This window comes from Syngnathus scovelli, chromosome 6 (genome assembly GCF_024217435.2).
Source record: "Syngnathus scovelli strain Florida chromosome 6, RoL_Ssco_1.2, whole genome shotgun sequence".
Lineage (NCBI taxonomy): Eukaryota > Metazoa > Chordata > Actinopteri > Syngnathiformes > Syngnathidae > Syngnathus > Syngnathus scovelli.
In genome coordinates this window covers 14731260-14750603 of record NC_090852.1, presented here as the reverse complement: position 1 = coordinate 14750603, position 19344 = coordinate 14731260, and the positions used below count along the sequence as shown (strand labels likewise).

The window sequence follows — 19344 nt, the reverse complement described above, 5'->3', positions numbered from 1 at the left end:
AAAAGTGGAATCTGTTGCCAATGACTAGACAAGGGCAATTCAATACTCACGCAACTATAGGCTACTTTTTAAGTTTGCTGAGGTCATGTTAAACTTATTGGTTGAAGACAGCTGCAAGGCGGAAATTGTGTTTATACCAAGTGTGTACTCTGTGCTATTATGAATGGTGTAACCATAAGTTGAACGCCCCTGAAGTCATACAATTTGGAATTTGACCATAACTTTTACAAGAAATAGTAGGTGTCCCGTGCAGCTTTTCTTATGATTTTATAAACACTATACACTAAACTCACTTTTGTGTTGACGGCTGCGTCAAAATAATCAATAAAAAGTGTAACTGTTTTGCAAAAGGGTGGGAAAGCTGTGTCAATCCAATGACAAAGCTTACAATATATTTTCCAGCAAGTGCATAAAAGGTGATAGGTAGTAATTAAGTTGGAAGAGGCTTAAATTAAATTAATACATCGCAAGAACTGATTTACTGGGATGCTATTAAGGATTGCGTTCATTGGGTAGTTATTTACAAATTGCTTGAAATTAAATTATAATTTGACGCCTACAGATGGAGGCCACGAGCAAAAAATGACATTCATTTGACTCTCACGTAGTCTATAGGTTGACCGCCAGATAGCAGCATTGGATCTTCCAAACAGAAATAAACTGTGACCCGACCATTCGTGAGGAAAGGACTACTATCTATCTCCCAGATCGCTGTTTACTGTACTGAGAGGGAATTGGTTACACCTTCATTTGGGTTGATGCTACACCGAATATATGATTACACTGAGCTAACCAATATTTACATCATATTATGCTATGCTTATATGCTTGAAGAACAATTTGCATTTGTTTATAGAAATAATTGATATCTCATATACAATGCAGTCAAATTTTAAACGTATAGGCCTATAGTGTAATAAATAAAAGTAATATAATGTATAATATAAAGTAATATATAAATATAAAAATAACAACAAGTGTGCGGTTTTAAACAGAAATACCAGGTGAGGCCAAAATAGGTTAGATTTTTTTTTAAATGAAAAACAGGCCATTCAAGAGAAATAATGTGCGTGTTTGTCATGTAATATAAAGTGCATGAAGTTTGAACCAATAGGAGAGGAGTGCGACATCTTACGTCACAAATAAGGGGCGGGCAAGTAGTACGCCGACTTGACAGTGTGGTCGTTGGATAAGTGGCACTATACCCTGCTTGAGTGCCGGTGAAGACGGACAAATAGGCGGACCGATGAACTAACGATCTGACATTACGCGAGTTCTTATCCAAATATTCGGCATCGTTGCCTGGCAAGGCGCGGAATAATAACGTGGACTAACGTTAGCAGTAAAACCCTGCCTAGGCGAGGTGTCGTGGACACGTTTGGAAGGAGGATAGTAAAAAGACGGAGCCACAGGTAGGAAAGCTGCCGTGGCAGAAGATCTCAAAGTGCAAGCTGGTCATGTAGATTTTAGTCTCTGACCCGAGCGACGAGTTTCAGCTGCGGAACGGCGCAGGTCGAACACAAGCAGAAGCGAGAAGACTTTGCACGCTGTTCCGCCTCTCGGTCCAGTCGACCGGGTTTCTGGTCCCAGGAAAAGCCACAATGTCCAGGAGAAAGCAGAGCAAACCCCGACAGATAAAGCGTAAGTCAGATGAAATCACTTGTTGTTTTTGTCGTATGCGATATTTGCTCGGTGTCAAACTTGTCAGATAAACAGAAGACAAGAAAATCGCTTGTAACGCTCCATAGGGACCGCTCCATCCTAAAAGTTCATAAACAGGACAAAATCCAACTATAATGCATGATTTTAATCTACAGTAGCAGTTTTATTGAGCCTTTTTTAAAACAGACAATATATTGCGTTTTATATCTTACAGAATTTACCTTGCAGTGCAAATGACACAAGACTTTCCCCCCCGTGTGTGTCACACTAAAAAAAGAAAATACTCTGCAAATACTTGGGCTCGCATTGGCAGACATAACTGTAGCCGAGACTTCCTGTTTAATTCTGTTGTGAAAACGTCAGTATTCTCTGAGAAAGCCGATGTGAACAGAGATAAAGCAGCGATCCGATGTGAGCCTTGATAAAAATTAAAATTGGATCTTTTTTATTTGTTTTGTGTCTGAAGCAGCGCCAAGGCCGCCGGTGAATTTCCCCGCTGGCTTTTCACTTTTCTTTTCTTTCTTTTCCCCCAGAGATGGTGCATTAGATAGCCCGATCTTTCCTCCGTTGCTGCTTACAATTAGACAGTTTGACATATTTCTCCTTTTTATTCAATAATTATTGGGTTCGAATGGGTTTTTGTTGCTTTGCAGTTTTAATCATTGACTGTTCATTAAAAGTGCATTTTTCTATAAAGTAGTTTTGTACCTTGAATGCATCATTGGGGAAAATACATTGCAATTTGCTCAGTCTGTTAACAAAACGATTGAGGAAACAAGCCCACTCTCTCTCTACGTTTCATTGAAGCATCACCTGGATGTTTCAAACTGCATAGCATCACTTGACAAACATTAGTTTCAGAAGCCATCAATGTATGTTAGTGTTTTGTATGTAATCGTTGACCAGTCCCGAACTTTGAAATGCAATAGCTGATTAACAAATAACGGTATTAAACAATTGGGCTGGTGATGGAAGAAAAGTTACAGTTACTACTAGATTCTGTTAAAACCATCACTGATAATTAAATTGTTTATTGTAATTTGAAAAGAGATTGCGCAACGAGAAGTGCAAGTTTGCACTCATTTAAGAAGCTGTTAAAATTATATTTCTTTAATTTAAAACTGGTGGGATTCCTCCCATTTCATTATTTATTTCATATTGTTAGTTACAGACTTTTCTTTCATCAAAATCAAACGAGTATGTTGGATGTTATTCAGCCACAGATTAAAATAAGACAAGTGCACTCTCTCTCTCTCTCTCTCTCTCTCTCTCTCTCTCTCTCTCTCTCTCTCTCTCTCTCTCTCTCTCTCTCTCTCCCTCTCTTATTCTCAAAATTTGTACTAGCAATGCACCACATTTTTGTGCTATATTTAAAAAAAAATATATGGCATTGGCTTTCATGATGAAAGTGCCCAATATCATCCATACCTTTCTTCACTAAGTTTTAGGTGCTCTAAATCGCTAGTAGACAGTTTGGGAAGTGGTGAGGTCTGGAAAGGCATCCCAGAGCAATCGGCTACTAAATCCCAGCTTGACTTTGTGTGTATGAGTGACAACAAGAAACACAGGGAGAACATACTGTATTGTGTGTTTCCATCTCAGGGGTGTCATGGCCATCTTTATCAGCGCTTCTGGTCCCTCATGCTTCCCTGTGCAGCAGGCCTGGCTGTAGTCGAGGCCAACCAGCTCTCAGCCCCGTGACTCTCTTGTGATTTGGCAGACATTTTGATAGGAAAGAGTGTGGAGTGATAAGGACAACTTTGTTGATCTGGGTTTTGAGGGGGTCCAGCAGAGGTGTGGGCTTGTGCTGTCACAACTACATTAGCACTAATTAAAGCAGCGGGTCCACTGTGATCCATATTTTTACTGAAGTGAGGTATTGGTAAGGTTCTGCAAGGTGCTACAACTCTATCTTCCTTCTCTTCAGAACAATGCAACGTTTCTGCTGTGTTATTTATTTACAACTCAGGAATGATGCTTAAAGATAATGATGATTGATCTGCTCTGTTATGTTCTAACCAACATTGCTGCAGATGCAGGCAATTCCTGCATGGAAATGATTGGAAAGCAGTCAATTTTTTTTATGTTAAATTTACATGTTCCACGAGACACCAGCGTAAGGAAAAGCAGAAGGGAACTGTCATTCAAAGCATAAGGACTCCAGTGCATGCTAATGTAGTGTCCAGTACCGAATTGTTGTGTGAAGAACTGCCGGTAGCGCTTCCACTATCTGCACATGAGCAGGAGACTGAAACACAGCACTTATATGAGCTTTAAACATCTACAATGGCTTTGTCCGAATGTGCACAGTATTCCCTTTAGAGCAGTGGTCCCCAACCCCTGGGTGCGGACTTGCAGCGGTCCGTGGATCATTTGGTACCAGGCCGCTAAAGAAAAAATAAATAATTAGCATTATTTGCATTTTATTTATCTGAGCCTGAAAGATCTTTTATTTTGAAAATGGATCGGATTATCCCCTACACCTCGGTGACGTGAACATTACATAACATTACCCACAACGAGGGAACTATTTTCTATAGTGTAAGACTATATGAATGAGGGGTGACGGGGAAAGGGTGTGGACATTCGGATACAGCCAATGTCTTTTATTTTACCAAGATATTTTTAAGAGCTACCAATGATGACAAAGGCGGGCTCGCGTTTACATTCCCGCGCATCTAGGGCCTAGCGCCCAACGAGCTGCGGACAGGCTAGCCGTTGACATGCCTTGTCACTCATCAAAAAAAAGTTAAATGTCTTTTTACACTTCTGTGAATATGAAGTGAATGTTAAAAATGTTTTTTCTCTTAACAGTGATCATTTAACCTCTTTTTACACTGCACTTGCTGTTTACAATTCTTCAAATGTCGCTTACCTGCCTGTACAGGTAAGTTTTACGAAGGAAACAAGAGATTAATCTAAGTTCATTATTTACTGTTGGAAAATAGTCGTGAAATCCAAAAGAAATGACAGCCCACCAGTCTTCCGGAGCCCGTTGTCAGTGTTTTAGGCTTTCGAGATGTAGCATACTTGAAAGTTTCCTTTCTTGCGTCTGCATTGCCTGACACCCGACATGTGATGTCGTTTTTTGTAGGCACTTTTGTTTAAACCACCCAAGAGACAAACCACCCCTACAGCCTCTTTACAATGAAGTCGTACATCAGTACGTTGGGTTTCAGGCTTTCTCGTGGCCAATAGAAGAAGCGGATGTTTGTGAAGCAGATAGATATTTGTCTGTGCTTTTTTGTGCGTCATCCTCCCCTGCAGTTGGAGATCTTTGAGCCTGATAAGGCTTCTCTCCTTGATGGACAGATAGGAGTGAGAAAGGGAGGGGATTCGGAAGGCGGGGTAGGCAGTCAGTCAGCCAGCCAGCCCACTGAGGCTGGATCCCTGGGCTTATATTTTGCCAGTTGAGATGGGAGACATGATAAAACATGGCAGTGATCCCTGCTGGTGATAACAGAAAGCAGAAGAGAGAGGAAGAGATGAGAGGTAGGGCAGATGGAAGGAAAGATCCAGATTGGAGGGCGCATTTTAATTACATTTGGCTGTTGCGTGCCATTCTTCCAGCATTGTCGCGCTGTTGTCATTAGTTTTGTTTGCGATTGGCTGGGGGTGGATCCCCAGATAAGTAAAGAGGAGAAAGGCAGAGCCAGGGTGATAAAAGAGACAAGATGCAGAGGAGTGGACATAGTTGTATGGTGGGGGTAGGTAGAGATAGAGTGAAAAGTGTGCAGAATACATAGCTGTTAGATGAATGTGTTGTGGTGTGTTTTTAATGGCAGTGCAGCCTGTTCTGCTGCTCCCCCACCCTTCTGTGGAAGATGTTTCAGGCCGATAAGAAGGCCTGCTGATGATAGATAGATAACAGCAGGCAGATCCACAATGCTGATTGTGTGCCTCTGTGTGAGAAAGCTTGGTTTCTATGACAGCCAAGCCGGAGCTTCTGAGGTCAGCATGAATAATAGCTGCCCTCCTCCAGCTTAAAGCAAACCTGGAAGCCTGCAAGATCAGACGGAAGGAAATCTCGAAGCCAACCTCCTCTTTTTTTGTCTACTCTTATTTTCCCCGGTAACTTCATCAAAGTTCATAAATGAGGTTTACATGTGTGAGATGACAGGCACGCTCTCGTTTATAGGTTAAAGTTATCAGTCACGTAATTGTTTCATGGATACACAACTGAGAATTGAATTGTCATGCTTTAAGCATGTCGCTCTCTCTCCCTCCCTTCCTCTCGCTCTCTCTCTCTCTCTCTCGCTCGCTCTCTCGTGCTCGCTCTTCTCTCTCTTTCTCTGCACACACGCACACGCAGCACGCACGCATTGTGCCTCGATGCCTTGTTTTTTCTTCTTTGTTCTGCTTTTAGCTTGATGTGAACTTGCGATAAGCCACGGGGCCCGATCTCCGGTACAGATAGAGATTGCCAAGCACGATTAAAGTTGTTATCTGGCCAGAGCAGGCAGGAGCCTCGGCTCCACCGCAATAACAACAGGCCTCGGTTGGAGCAGCCAGGGTCTGGACCCTGGCAATCAGTTCCACTGGTAATGGGATTAATGTTGTTGTATAATTAGATGATAGGTGTGAATGCGCTTCAGTCTTTTCTCATTCATTCAAACCGTATCTTTCTCCTCCTCCTTCTCCCTCGCCTCCCCTATCTCTTTCTTTGCACCCCTTAACAAGCATTGTCATTGATTAATTAAATTAAAATTAATACCATGTATTACTCATTCCGATAAAGTGTAAGATAGAGTTGACATGTTGGGAAATTTTTATGTTTGCGGATGCTTATCACCAATTTTCCCGTTTTAAATCCTCTTTTCTCTTTAAGAGCCATAAGAGCGCAGCCAGTGCGAGTGAGGAAAAAGAAGTTGCTGATTCAGCAAGATGACTCACATTTAGTTTGATTCTACTGGCAGATTTTGAACAAGCGAGATGGCGTCTGATTTGGTTATTGGAACTTAAGTATTCTCGTTCCTATGATCAGATAGCTAGCTCTTGCTTGAGAACTGCATATAACTGTAGTCAGTAGAAAACCAGCGGTATGCATGAACATTTTGTGTGCTTTGTGGAGTTTGTAAAAGTACAGAAGATGTACCGCCCCAAAATTTGACATCATTGTGGACATACCTTCTTTTATCTCAATCCCTAAATACATATATACACATACGTATATACACAGTTTATATTATGTGTGCATTGTGTTTATTTGAGCACGGCCAACAAAGTGTGTGTGTGTGTATGGATGCATGTAGACACATGGTCAAATATACTCAAAAGGGAAGTTGGCGAGGTTACAGAGGAAACACCATTTGTGTTCAGTGTGCAGATGAGTTATTACCCTTTCCTGCTATTTACCCAGGGAAAAGCTTGTTGAATCGGCCCAGGGCACGGCGTCATCACAACGTCACCATCCACCATTGCCAACGGGAATAAAAAGCTAACTGTAGGCTGGTGCACAGGCGGCGTATTTGTAGCATTTCTTTGCAGTCAAGATGAAATGCAAGAAATCTGTGGGATTTGATCGCAAACCGAGAGACGCACACCTTGCAAAATGACGTATTGTTAATCATTTTGACCCCTGGTAAATTATATATAGAGTGGAGCAGAAACCCGGAACTACTGCCTCTGGATATTTTCGATTATCTTTGTGGATGGCGTGAGTGGGCCGGGCAATCTGGGAAAAATATATTCACCATCTAATATTTCTATAATCGTTTGAGCTCGATTGTTGTCACAATTTTTTTTCTTTTGTTGCACTGAAAACTGACGGTAATGAAGATGATTGTTTGACATAAAATAGTCAACGGTAAAACAGAAGTAGAAAAAATGTTAACGTGGAAAATGGTGGATTATATTCTATAGTGCTTTTGCAGGTGTGCAGAACCCAAAATTCACAAATTACCCTCTTGGGAATAAAAATAAAAATGTGAACATGCGGCTGAATGTGAAGATTGGTCGGATTTTCATGCTCTCCGTAAAATTCCTTGGCTGGTACTTCTTTAAATGATTAAATCGATTTCGTGTTTTGTGGGCCCTGACCACTGACACATGAGCTAAATTTATTCCATATCACTTTGGAAATATCCAAACCAACGCCACACAACCAACGTTGAGTGACGTGAACAAAAGAACTATGAACTTTTCATTTTTGGAATGATATACTTAGTTAAATAAATCCACTTATGGAGTATGAACTGAACAAGTTATTTTTAAAATTCATGAACTGAACTTTGAACTAGTTTATGTAAAAACTGACGTTTCCCAACACTGGCACACACACACTCGTAAATCTTCGCCACTCAATGAGATACGGCCTCTTACTGTATAATTGCTAGACATTCATCATATTTCCATTCTACAAATTCTACTACAACTCAGAAGGAACGCAGCGATAGACATAGCAATAACACGTCTTGTGTTGTAGTTCCATCATCTCCAAAATGACACTTCGTCTATGATGACCCTGATGATGATGAGCGTTGCACGTTCCCTATTATGTAAACATTTTCACCTCCTCACTCTGGTGCTGACAGCTCCACGGATGAAGAAATAAAATATTTCCATGACTAACAGTAACCTAATCTAAGTCCAAACTATTTGCTCAAGCGGTAATTACAACTCTGCCAGATCTTCCCAAGGAGCTTTGAGAGGACTTAGATCACAGATGACATATGAGACACTGTGGAAGTTTGACCTGACCAACCCCAAAATCCAACGCAATATCTTCTTTACATGAAGACAATTTGTAATTTTTGTAACGACACAAAGTTGATGCAAAATTTGTCTTCGGAGGCCGCTTAAAATGATATGGCGGGCCATGTCTGGCCCTCGGGCCTTGCGTTTGATACCTATGTTTTAGAGGATGTTGGTTTAGGAGACGGCTGCTCAGAATGCCATTGGACACATGAAGGTGTGTGGATAAGAGAGACGTACACATGCGCGCGCACGCACACACACACACACATACACACACACACACGGCAATTGTTATGACAAGGCCCCCCCAGTGGCGTTGATAAGACAGCCCATTCTCCTACTGTTCGGAATGCTCAGGTCTAGTACAGCACAGCCTGTTTTTACAGCTCCACCTCTACACGCAAGTCGAGTTGTACTCTTAAACAAGTTGCCTATTATCGATATCGTTGTGTAGAAAAGCGGAAAAGCCTTGAGGGGATAGCGATCCCATCCAGATGGCGACACAAGTTAACATTTTGTGGTATGTGCATTTTTGTATGCATGTCTTTTCCTTTCCCAGTTATATCACTTTTCAAATCGCTCGTCATTCATACCACAAAAAAAACTTTTTTGGGACCTGTCCAAACAGCTAAGTAGCATAGCAATTGGTTTTAGGGAAGCATGTACATGAATAGACAAGCTTGCAAGCAGAATGTGCATGGACATGTGCGCATCCAGTGCATGTGACATTTATAACAATCAACTCATTTGTAGTCAATTTTATTAAGGATTATGTGAAAAGATTATTAAATTATACTAAATTGTTTTGGGATGGAAGGCGGCTCGGTGATGCACTGGGTAGCACGTCCGCCTCACGGTTAGGAGGGTGGGGGTTCGATTCCACCTCCGGCCCTCCCTGTGTGGAGTTTGCATGTTCTCCCCGGGCCCGCGTGGGTTTTCTCCGGGCACTCCGGTTTCCTCCCACATCCCAAGGACATGCCTGGTAAGCCGATTGAGCACTCCAAATTGTCCCTAGGTGTGAGTGCGAGTGCAAATGGTTGTTTGTCTCTGTGTGCCCTGCGATTGGCTGGCAACTGGTTCAGGGTGTCCCCCGCCTACTGCCCGTTGTCGGCTGGGATAGGCTCCAGCACACCCGCGACCCCCGTGGGGACTAAGCGGTTCAGAAAACGGATGGATGTATTCATAATCCAAAACTACTAATATTGGCAATTCCAAACTGGGATGTGTGTGTGTTAAGTTTAAGTCATTTTTTTTATATATATTAATAAATCGGTTATGTTGTTTCAAAATATGAAATTGTATTGTAATTCAAAATACAGTACTGTCCTGTTAATAATAACAGTAAATGCACCGTAAAATAACAAATGACTGCTGTCTCATGCTGCCAGAAATGTATTGTTCTTTTACCACAAAATCTTTATGTATGTATGTAAAATAAAATCTTTATGTATGTATGAATGGAAAATAAAAAATATACTTTGAAAAACAAAAAACACATCTTGAAGGTTGTATGGGAAGGAGGAAATTGGGAGGTTGAGAGTCAATGGGGTGATAAGGGTGACTCAGCATCCTAGACAATGGGAACTAGAAAGACGAGATGCCGTATGATCTCCTGGGATCCTCCTTAACAGAGGAGCTTAGACTAGTGGCACCTCTTATCAGTCTCTCTAAACTGACTTTGCCTTTCCCTTAGATCACCTTTAGTAATATGTGTATGGAAAATAACAAGTCAAGCAGTAACCAGCATTTTCGTTAAATTCCTAAAAAGAGACTGTTGTTTGTGTGTGCTTCCCCCTCTGTTTTATCAGCTGCAGACAAGACCTCCGGAAGCTCAGTCAGTTGTTGCAGTTACATCTGGCTGCCAACAGAGGATGATAAAAGCCATAAATAATGCGTCCTTTTTTTAAAATGCAATATTTATTTTCTGGATGGCAACTTAACGAAGGCTATTGCAAGTAAGCAACCCTTTCTGGTGTCGGTTTGTATATTATAAGCGAGCATTGTTCTACTGATCACTTGTGTGAATGTGTGTCCATGCAAATAGATTGTCTGTGTGAGAAAAAAAACAGTTGTAGTACTTTTTGTGTGGAATATTGCTGTCTGAAATACAGTAATATAGGACTCGATTAACCTCAGATAAAATAAAATGTCTACACTATTTTTTTTAATTTTGTTACATCACCGAGCATACCAGTTTAGACAAATTCAGACAGCCTGAGCTGTCATTTGTGAGAATGCATACAGTTGCTTAAATATCCAGAGGTGGGAATTAGTCACCTATGTGCAAATTTCAATTCTTAACCTACAAGTCTCAAATTACTGTGGGGAGAAAAAAAAAAATTAAGCAAGTCGAGTCAACATTGTCCTATGTGAAGCTCACAAGTGTTTGCCAAGCAAGTTGCAAGTCATAAAATCAGCAATTCAAGTGGACTTGAGTCCAAGTCACATGATTTGAATTCGCCATTTCTGTAAATATCCCACTTTTGTCTTTTGTCATAGCACAATTGCAATTTATGCCAAGATCTTTGTGTACTGTAGATAATCTGGTCGATTATGACCAATCAGCAATGACCTGATTATTCAATGTAAAGAGCAAAGGCAGGCATTCTGTCAGACTGAGGTCCTTTAGTCCGTCACTGACGGATGCCTGATTTTCTTTCAAGCTTAGAAGTGTTAATATCTGAATTGACATCATATATTTTAGCACATGTAGCACACATACCTATTTTTTTAGGTAAAATAAAAACGCTAATGTGAGTGTGAATGCTTGGCTGTCTTTACGTGCCTCCCGACTGACTGGCGACCAATCCAAAGTTTACTCTGCCTCCGGCCAATTCATTTGGGATAGGCTCCAGCATATCCGAAACCCCAATGAAGAAAATGAATGGGTAGATAACATTAATAATGATAATAATAATAGAATGCATTTTTTGCAATTTTCCATTAAAATACTTCTTCCCTTTTCCTCCTGATGACCAAGATAAAACTAATTTGTACTTTTCAAGCTTATTAAAGCCACGCTGTGATACCATCTTTTTTGAGTGTGTTGATCCAATATAACTTAAGAGTCCATAGAGGCAGAATGTTTGACTGTAAACACAACACAGCCTCGTAGATACAAAAATTCAACGTCACTGGTTGACATTAAATAACAAAGTCTGTAATGTTTTTTTTTTTTTTTTTCTGTATGCTGGTTTCTAAACCCTATGACACCACCTTCAGCCCTCCACCTTATTCCATCATTTTATCCTTTCACTAATTTTCTACTCCAAATAATCTTCCATCTCACTCTTGATTTTTAAACTCTATTGCTCGCCTTCCACCTCAACTTCTCTATCACCTTTTCTTTCATTCCATCTATCTACTCCCCGCTTCCACCCCCTTTCTCTGTCTCCAGCCAGACCCCTAGCCTTGGTGAACCAGGTCTTGGCGGTATGATAATGTGGAAAGTTGAACTGGCCCCATTACAGCGAGGCTGATGGTAGGTCCGATAAGGGCGTTGATAATGGGTGCAGATAGCGCTGACACAGCGGTCCAATAGCCTCGCCCTGCCCCCCCTCCCCATTATCATTCCTGCCCACCGATGGGCTCCCAGAACGCTATCTCCTCTCCATTTCCACTCCTGCGACAGATAAGGATGGAAATACTGACTTCATAGCTGACTGATTAAAGTGTCTGCCTTTCTTGATAATACACAGATAAATTATGTTTCTTTCCTTTCTGTTCTTCTCTCACTCTCTATTGAGAAAAGGGGTGGGTGTAGCGGGAAGAAAAACCTCTATTCTTTTCATTTCTCTTTTCCATTGAGGAGCAATATGAAGTGCAGAGAGATTGCTGAAGGAGGAATGGCACGTTCCGTACTGGTCATCTGATTGGAGAAACTCACTTGATGTGTCGATGTGTATTTTATTAACACATCCTGCGCTGTATAAACGTGTGGCATCCACATACACAAAATCGAGCAAGTCGTAGCAGAAACTTGGCATTTCCTGTCAGAATAAAGATGGCTACAAATGTAGTAAGACATAGAGATGGACAGACAGATTGGCGGGGGCACGGTCTGTTTGTCGCCCCGTGAACTGCAGCTTGAGCCATTTCCAGGTAGACTTTTTCTTTTAATCGCTGATCGTGCCACTTTGATATCAGGAGAGATCACTGACGGATATGCTCCCTGCATCCAAATCCTCTAACCCATTTGCGTTTTATCCCCCAACTCACTCACACTTTTCTCCCCCCCATACTATTTTTTTAAGCTCTCCAGCTATCAGTCTGTCTGACTGAACCTCTGTCATCTCTTTCTGCCCCTTTCCACAAAGAGAAATTCCCTCTTCTGGTTATGATCTTGGTGGCAAGAATGACCATGGGTAATGCCACTATCAAATCATAATATGGGTTTTTTGCAAATACATCACCTATGGAGAAGTATTTGAGTGTTGTCCATCTGTTTTTTAGTCTCTACTTCAGCTTGTCAAATTTATCTTCTTGAAGTTTAAGCTACAAAACAATCTTCTTGGTACTAAGAACATGTAAAAGCCCCAACACACAAAAGAGTTTATCCATCATTTTTCAAAACTTGCACCCTTCTGCGAAGTTTTGGTATCATTAGGGTTATGCAGTAAATCGGTTTTACTTATTGCTGTACTTTTAGCGTCTGGAAAAAATGTATTGTATTAGCGTCTTTGTTTTAGCGTCTGGAAAAAAAGTATCTGTTTGGTTGCATCTGGTGCTTGCTGCAACAGCAGATGTTATCAAACCATCAGTCCAACAATTTTCTATACAAGTTGTCCACATTTAACGTCACCGATGAGATCCTTAATTGGTTGCGCGGCAGGGTGGCCTGCTCACCAGCAAATTGTACATTTAGACAAACAACCATTCACACTCGTTTTTACACCGATGGGCAAATTAGAATGTTCAGGTTGTGTGGTTTTGGAATGTGGGAAGAGTTTCGAGATTGTGGTGAAAATCCATCAAGCAAGGATCTTTTTACTATGAAGCCGCTTTTACAATGTGCTGCCTTTGGCAATCTCAAGGCTAAATAAATCTAGAAGCCAATCCAAAGATGGGTTAATCATCAATGAAGGCAAGTCCTTTTGCGCAACCGTCCAGCTGGCAAACATTGCCGTGAAATCAAATGACATCTGCTTTCTAAACTGCTCACTGTCTGGAGATAGGAATTTTATTGACAAAGTTGCAGGTGCACTGGTCCTCCCATTTTGTGTTGATGTCTGTCACCACAGATCAGCTGTTCCTTTCTAAACTGACTTTTTGTTATGGGGTGTAAAATGATTCCTGATGATGACTGAAGAAATGTTTGCGTGACAGAGATCACAATCAAATTATTTAATCATTTATTTACTTACGTTTGAAACTTAAGTGTGCAAATACAATGTGGCTTCTCAAACAAGTTGATCCACCTGCAAAAATCTTGGAAACAATATTGCTTTGGAATAGTTTCTATACCGCTATGACCAACAACATGCCCACCCAACACATGGTGTATTTTCTGTAAAAAATAAAATAATTTCTGAATTTTTATGAGGCTACAATGTCAATTATTTATATATTATATAAACAGGAATGCTCGTAACTAAAACTTATACTGTATACATTGGAATAACTGATGCATCTATAGCATTTATTGAAATTGTCTGTCATATCATCCATGTTACGACATCGTACAATTACAGTTGCTGACCCTGTCAAGTTAGTCATGATCCAAACATCAAGCAATGTTGTGTTCTCCAACCGGGAGTGCTGGAATGAAACAACATGCTGTTAGCCCAGGCCACACTAGCTGACCTTGATAGATTAGAGTCAGAGAGGCTTTTCTGTCTGACACATAGCAATGATAAGCCCGTCTACGCGAAATAGTTTTCCTCTGTCAGAATGATAGTTTCAGTCTGGGAGTGGACAACGTTGTTGTTGTGTGTGCACATGTGCATCTTCTACCAAATCTTTCCATTTGTGCCCCCAAGTAGGCATCTTCTGTTCCACCTTAATAGGTCAGCTCTTTTTTTTTTTTCCTCTTGCACAGAATCTACTTTGCACATATGCAAACATTTCTCTGCAACAGATCCCTGTACATTACCTCACCATGGATATTCAAGTTACTTTTGATACAAAACCACGTCTTGCGTTTGTGTCCCATGTGTCTCAGTCCGCAAAGGACAGGGAGTAGACATCTGAAAAGGAAAGAAAATAGAAAGCACAAAAAATGAAAAATGATAAAAAGTGTAGATAAGACAGGGACTGGGTTGTGTAGGAGTTGATATCAATGTTATCTATCTGTCTTTTTTCACTCAGCAAACCCTTTTGTTGTTTTTAGGCCTTATCTCATTGCACCAAAATGCCAAGAACAAAAAGAGTCACAAGAAAAAAAAAAATCGGTCTGGATTATTCATGTAGTTAGGAAATTAGGAGCAACACAGAGAGGTGTTTGTCATTCTCTGGCAAGTTTTGTCATTTTTTAAAATAATTATATTGGTTGGTTTTCTGCTATTGTTTTGTATTAGTAGAATGCACACAAGCGCACTCTGGTGGATGCAGATAAGCTCAGTCCCTAATCTATTGCTAATAGAGAGCCAAGAACCCATGATGGACAGGTTTTAGTTTCCCCAATGAAGGGCTGCAACGTCATCGATGCATGAATGGGACACTTTGATTGCCCTGCTTTGTGGCACAGAGACATCAGATGGCGTCTCAACTGAAGACACGGCGACAGGCGGGTCGACAGCTTGACCTCACTTTACATCTGAATCACTAATTGTGTCGGTGCTTAACACAATACCTATGAAGTCCCAGCTGACCAGCATCTTTTTTGCTCATGAATGTTAGGTTGACCTATTAAAAGTAATCACTAAGTTCCTATGATGCAAAATAGTGGTACGGAAGTGCAAAATGTTCTTTTTTTACCCAAAACCTCATATTTGAAAACTGTTGAGCCGTGATTGGTTGGAGTTGTAAATGGCCATCGGCTCGTAAACACGTAGAGTAGCTTAGTTGCAAACAACATGAAGCAAAACGTCATTAAAGTCATTAAAATTATGACTCTATACAAACAACAAATACAAACAGAAAACAATCCACTGTACCAAATAGCTGGAGCCTACCTGTTTGAAAAGGAATGGGAAGAAGTAAAATTTATTTAATCCCACCCCCTATCAAATTTAATAATTTCAAGAAGTACCAGCCTGGTGATTATACGGAAGGCAGGAAAATCCGACCAGTCAGCCGCGGCCTCCAGCACACTCCTAAGCACCCCAGAAATAATTTTTACATCTGTTTAAAACATTTTCCCCATTTTCCCCAAATGGGTAATTTGTGTATTTTGGGTCCTGCAGCCTTTTTTTACGCAAAGATGATGGATGATAGTATGAATCTCATTCCATGACCCTTGGCAGTATTTGCATACTATCCTCAAATGCTAGAGCTGTCGCAATTTCATTTAGCTATCGCTTCCATTTGGACCTGGCCTGAAGCTGTTCACCAAAAGTCATTACTTATTTGCATGGGCATTTATGTATATCTTATGCAATCATGTTTGGCGCACACCTATGCGAATAGTTTTTAAAAACACAGAGAAAGACAAAATAACTGGAAAGAATAATGATATTGAAAACGGCTACATTTTATTTTTTATTCAGTTTGTCAAATTTCCCTCTGTGGTACAGTATGCCTCAGTTGACCTGAATTAACAGCAATTGTAATAACTAAAATTATTTTGGAAGACATATTGACTCCCAGTTGTTAAGCCAAATCTCCCCCCCCTTGCTTTCTTCTCTCACACCAATGTGACCCTTTACCCCCGACTATGTTCCGCTCACCTCTCCTTCGGTCACCACACTATTGTCTGCGTATTAGTATTAACAGCGGCAGTGTTCCCTGAAGTTAAACAATCTGCTGTAATCTATCAGTTCATTATCAGCACTATCTGAAAGCTAAGAAAGCTGGGCCGGGGCTGTGGCGCCGCTCTCTGGAGCTGATAAAATTTCAGAGTTCAGCGATGATGAATGCTAAGAAACTACACCCTCATTGCCGATGACGTCGACTTGGCAAAATACAGCAGAAGGAAGGGGTGGACAGAGGTGAAAAAATTGGACAAGAGAAGAAAAGCGTTACATTGATGACAGGAAGAAAGAGAGGCATCAATCAGCAGTCACTAAATATGTTGTTTTTTGGCTTTCCTGTCTTATTTTTTTTTAATAACTCATTTATCTTCACTTCTGTTGACCCATATGTTTGGTTAGCACCCCAGTATTATTTTAGAAACATGAACTTGCTAAATACTAACAATAAAAAAAAGATCCCTACCAACCCTTGTTCCCTTTGGCTAGCCTGAACTGCTTCAAACTGAAGGTTGTCATCATTTAAAAAAATAAATAAAAAAAATGATGATAGTGGACGACTCCACAGTCTGTCCACATGAAGCCTCTATTCTGCTGCTAATTGGACTTGTAAGGCCTCAAAGTCCCACAATTATGATGCAGTTGATAAAAGTGGTTCGAACAAATGATAAAACATTCAATAGTGGAATAATGATGAATCAACCAGTTAATACTGTCCCCTTCTATTTTCTGACATTGTAATCACAAACGCATGAGAGAAGTTTGATGTCACAACAGCTCTTAACAGTTGTTAGTCATGAAGCATTTGTTTTGCTATAAAGAAATGCTTGATAATGTTTAAAATTGCTCCGATATTTCTAGATCAGTAGGTGTCAACCAGAAGCCTGTTTTGGAAGAAGTGTGTTAAACATATACACCTAAAACTTGAAAATTTGGAAATCACGTGAACCCTGAGAGCGCGTTGTATAAAAAGTCAAGGAGACACATTTACTCGTATACAAAGTGGATGCAATGCCAGCACTGAGAATCTGTGACATCACAGAAACGTGCTGGCTAGCACTTGCAGTTTGCAGGGCAAAAAGTGAGATGACATATCACCATGAGTCAGGAGGGAGTCAAAAGGTTTAATAAGAGTAAGGTCGTGCTTCATTTCAACGTAGACAGATGTTGATGAAATAAATCTTTGTGGTACAAATGAACAGTTTATTGAAAAGGAATCTCTGAAAGCATCCACTGTCCTCCAAATAAAATTTTGCTTAGGGCCCCAATTTTGTCAGGGTTAGCACTGATGCAAAAGGTCCTCCAGTAAATACACTTCAGAAGAGCTAATATTGAAAGCTAATGCAAAACGTTTTTCGTTCTTGGTAAATGTTAAGCTGCGAAAGAAATGAAACACTCATCCATATCTCCTCCAGAAAGAAATATATTTAATTTCCTTTTTGTTATTAGTCTTCTCTGTATATACAATAACAAGACAGTACAGTTGTAGTCTGACTTTGCATTTGCAGCCCAGACAAACACACATGTGGAAAAAGGAAGAAAAAAAAAAAAAAAGAGTTCATGAGCATATAATAGAAGTTAATGCGTGGCAGGGCGCGGGCAGCTTTGTTCGCCAAAGTGTCAAGCTCTTAATAGAATCTGATAGATGTCTGTCTCCTCAGGCCTCTTGGGGACTTTCTGTGTGTGTGTGTGTGTGTGTGTGTGTGTGTGTGTGTGTGTGTGTGTGTGTGTGTGTGTGTGTGTGTGTGTGTGTGTTGTGTGGGGGGGGGTGGGACTCATTATGCCAATAGTCACTCTTCCCCTTTACTCCCACCATTCCTTGTCTTACTGTTATTCTATGAAGGAATAATTTGTCAATAATTGGCCGTGTCGTTCTCGTCAAGACGGTTTGATAAAGTGCCATTACTTTTGGGTCCGGGCCATAGAGTATCTCCTAAAAACGAGGGAAGCGAGGAAAAGGCAGCATGTGGCAGCAGATCTGTGGCAGCGATAGAGCCATTAAGCGCTTTAGAAGTATTTTAGCTGAACCCACACAAAGCAGAAATAGATAAATAAATAATTAAAGCTGAAAAAGTGGAACGTCAACTGCCAGAGAAGTGATATAGACTTTAAGAAATCATTTGGGAGGGGGAAAGATAAAAGATTATCCCTCTTTTCTGCAAACATATTGCTTCCTCAGCCATTGCTGAAACCGATTTGCTTACTCAAGCATTTATGCAGGCGTACTCTGAATGTGTGTGTGTCCCACACAAAGGCGTGCTGGAATCACACGCCGTTTATAAAAAAAAAATAAAAAATGTATTCTCTGGGTTTGCGTGCATATGTGCGTGTTGGTGGGGTGTATATTGCTTGTGTGAATCTGATCTTGCCTCAGTCTACATCACTCAGCATTGTATTTCATTCATTATCAACGACTCTACAAAAGACAGGGATTTTGCAGAAATATCCCAGAATGTTCATTATCTTTAAAATATCACACTGACGCACATTTGATCTGGTTGAAATCGTCCTCACCTAGCACATTTTTCAAACCTGGCTAACCCAATGAGTGCAGTTTTTGTCAGGGCCATCTTTATTCTGGGGCTCAGTTCATATCACTACGTTACACGTGTTGCCAAAATTGTTCTTGCTCGTCCATTAAAGAAAGAAAAACAACTGGCATTGAAATAGCTTGATTTTATTAAAGTTAATAAAAATAAATAATGAGAATTAGGCATTGCTTTATATTTGTGGTCCAATCAAAGTATGTCAAAAACTGCCTTGGACAAAAGTAGCCGTTTGTTGATAACAACATGGACCCTGTTTTGTAGACGATAGAAATAGGTGCATCTTTATTTTTGTGGTGGCGCAGGGCTAGTTTAGCGTGCTTGTGAATTTGGTGGACTGCATTTTGCCGCAGATGGTGTAACGTTTGGATTCAAATGAGACACACTCCTTTTTGCATCTGAAAACATAGAGCTAATTTGCCTCGCTGAAAATATTAAGTTTTATCTCTTTTTTTTTTTTTACATTCTTCATTTTGATCAATTCAAGTGTCATGATCATTGTTGCTTTATTGGTTATTTCTCCTATGCCCCTATACGAAGGAAAGAACAATATACCTGTTGTGAAACATGGGGAAAGCTGAATCCACCTGTTC

At 40.5% G+C, this 19344-nt stretch overlaps 1 protein-coding gene across 1 annotated transcript in view; it reads left to right on the top strand.

The window, feature by feature from the left end:
* Positions 1-1164: 1164 nt before the first annotated feature.
* zfpm1 (zinc finger protein, FOG family member 1) overlaps positions 1165-19344 on the top strand; it is a 70021-nt gene continuing 51841 nt past the window's right edge. Inside the window, exon 1 of the mRNA XM_049724213.2 lies at positions 1165-1641. Within this exon, the coding sequence (XP_049580170.1) occupies positions 1602-1641 (40 nt within the window). The 5' untranslated portion in view covers positions 1165-1601. The remainder of the gene's footprint in view (positions 1642-19344) is intronic.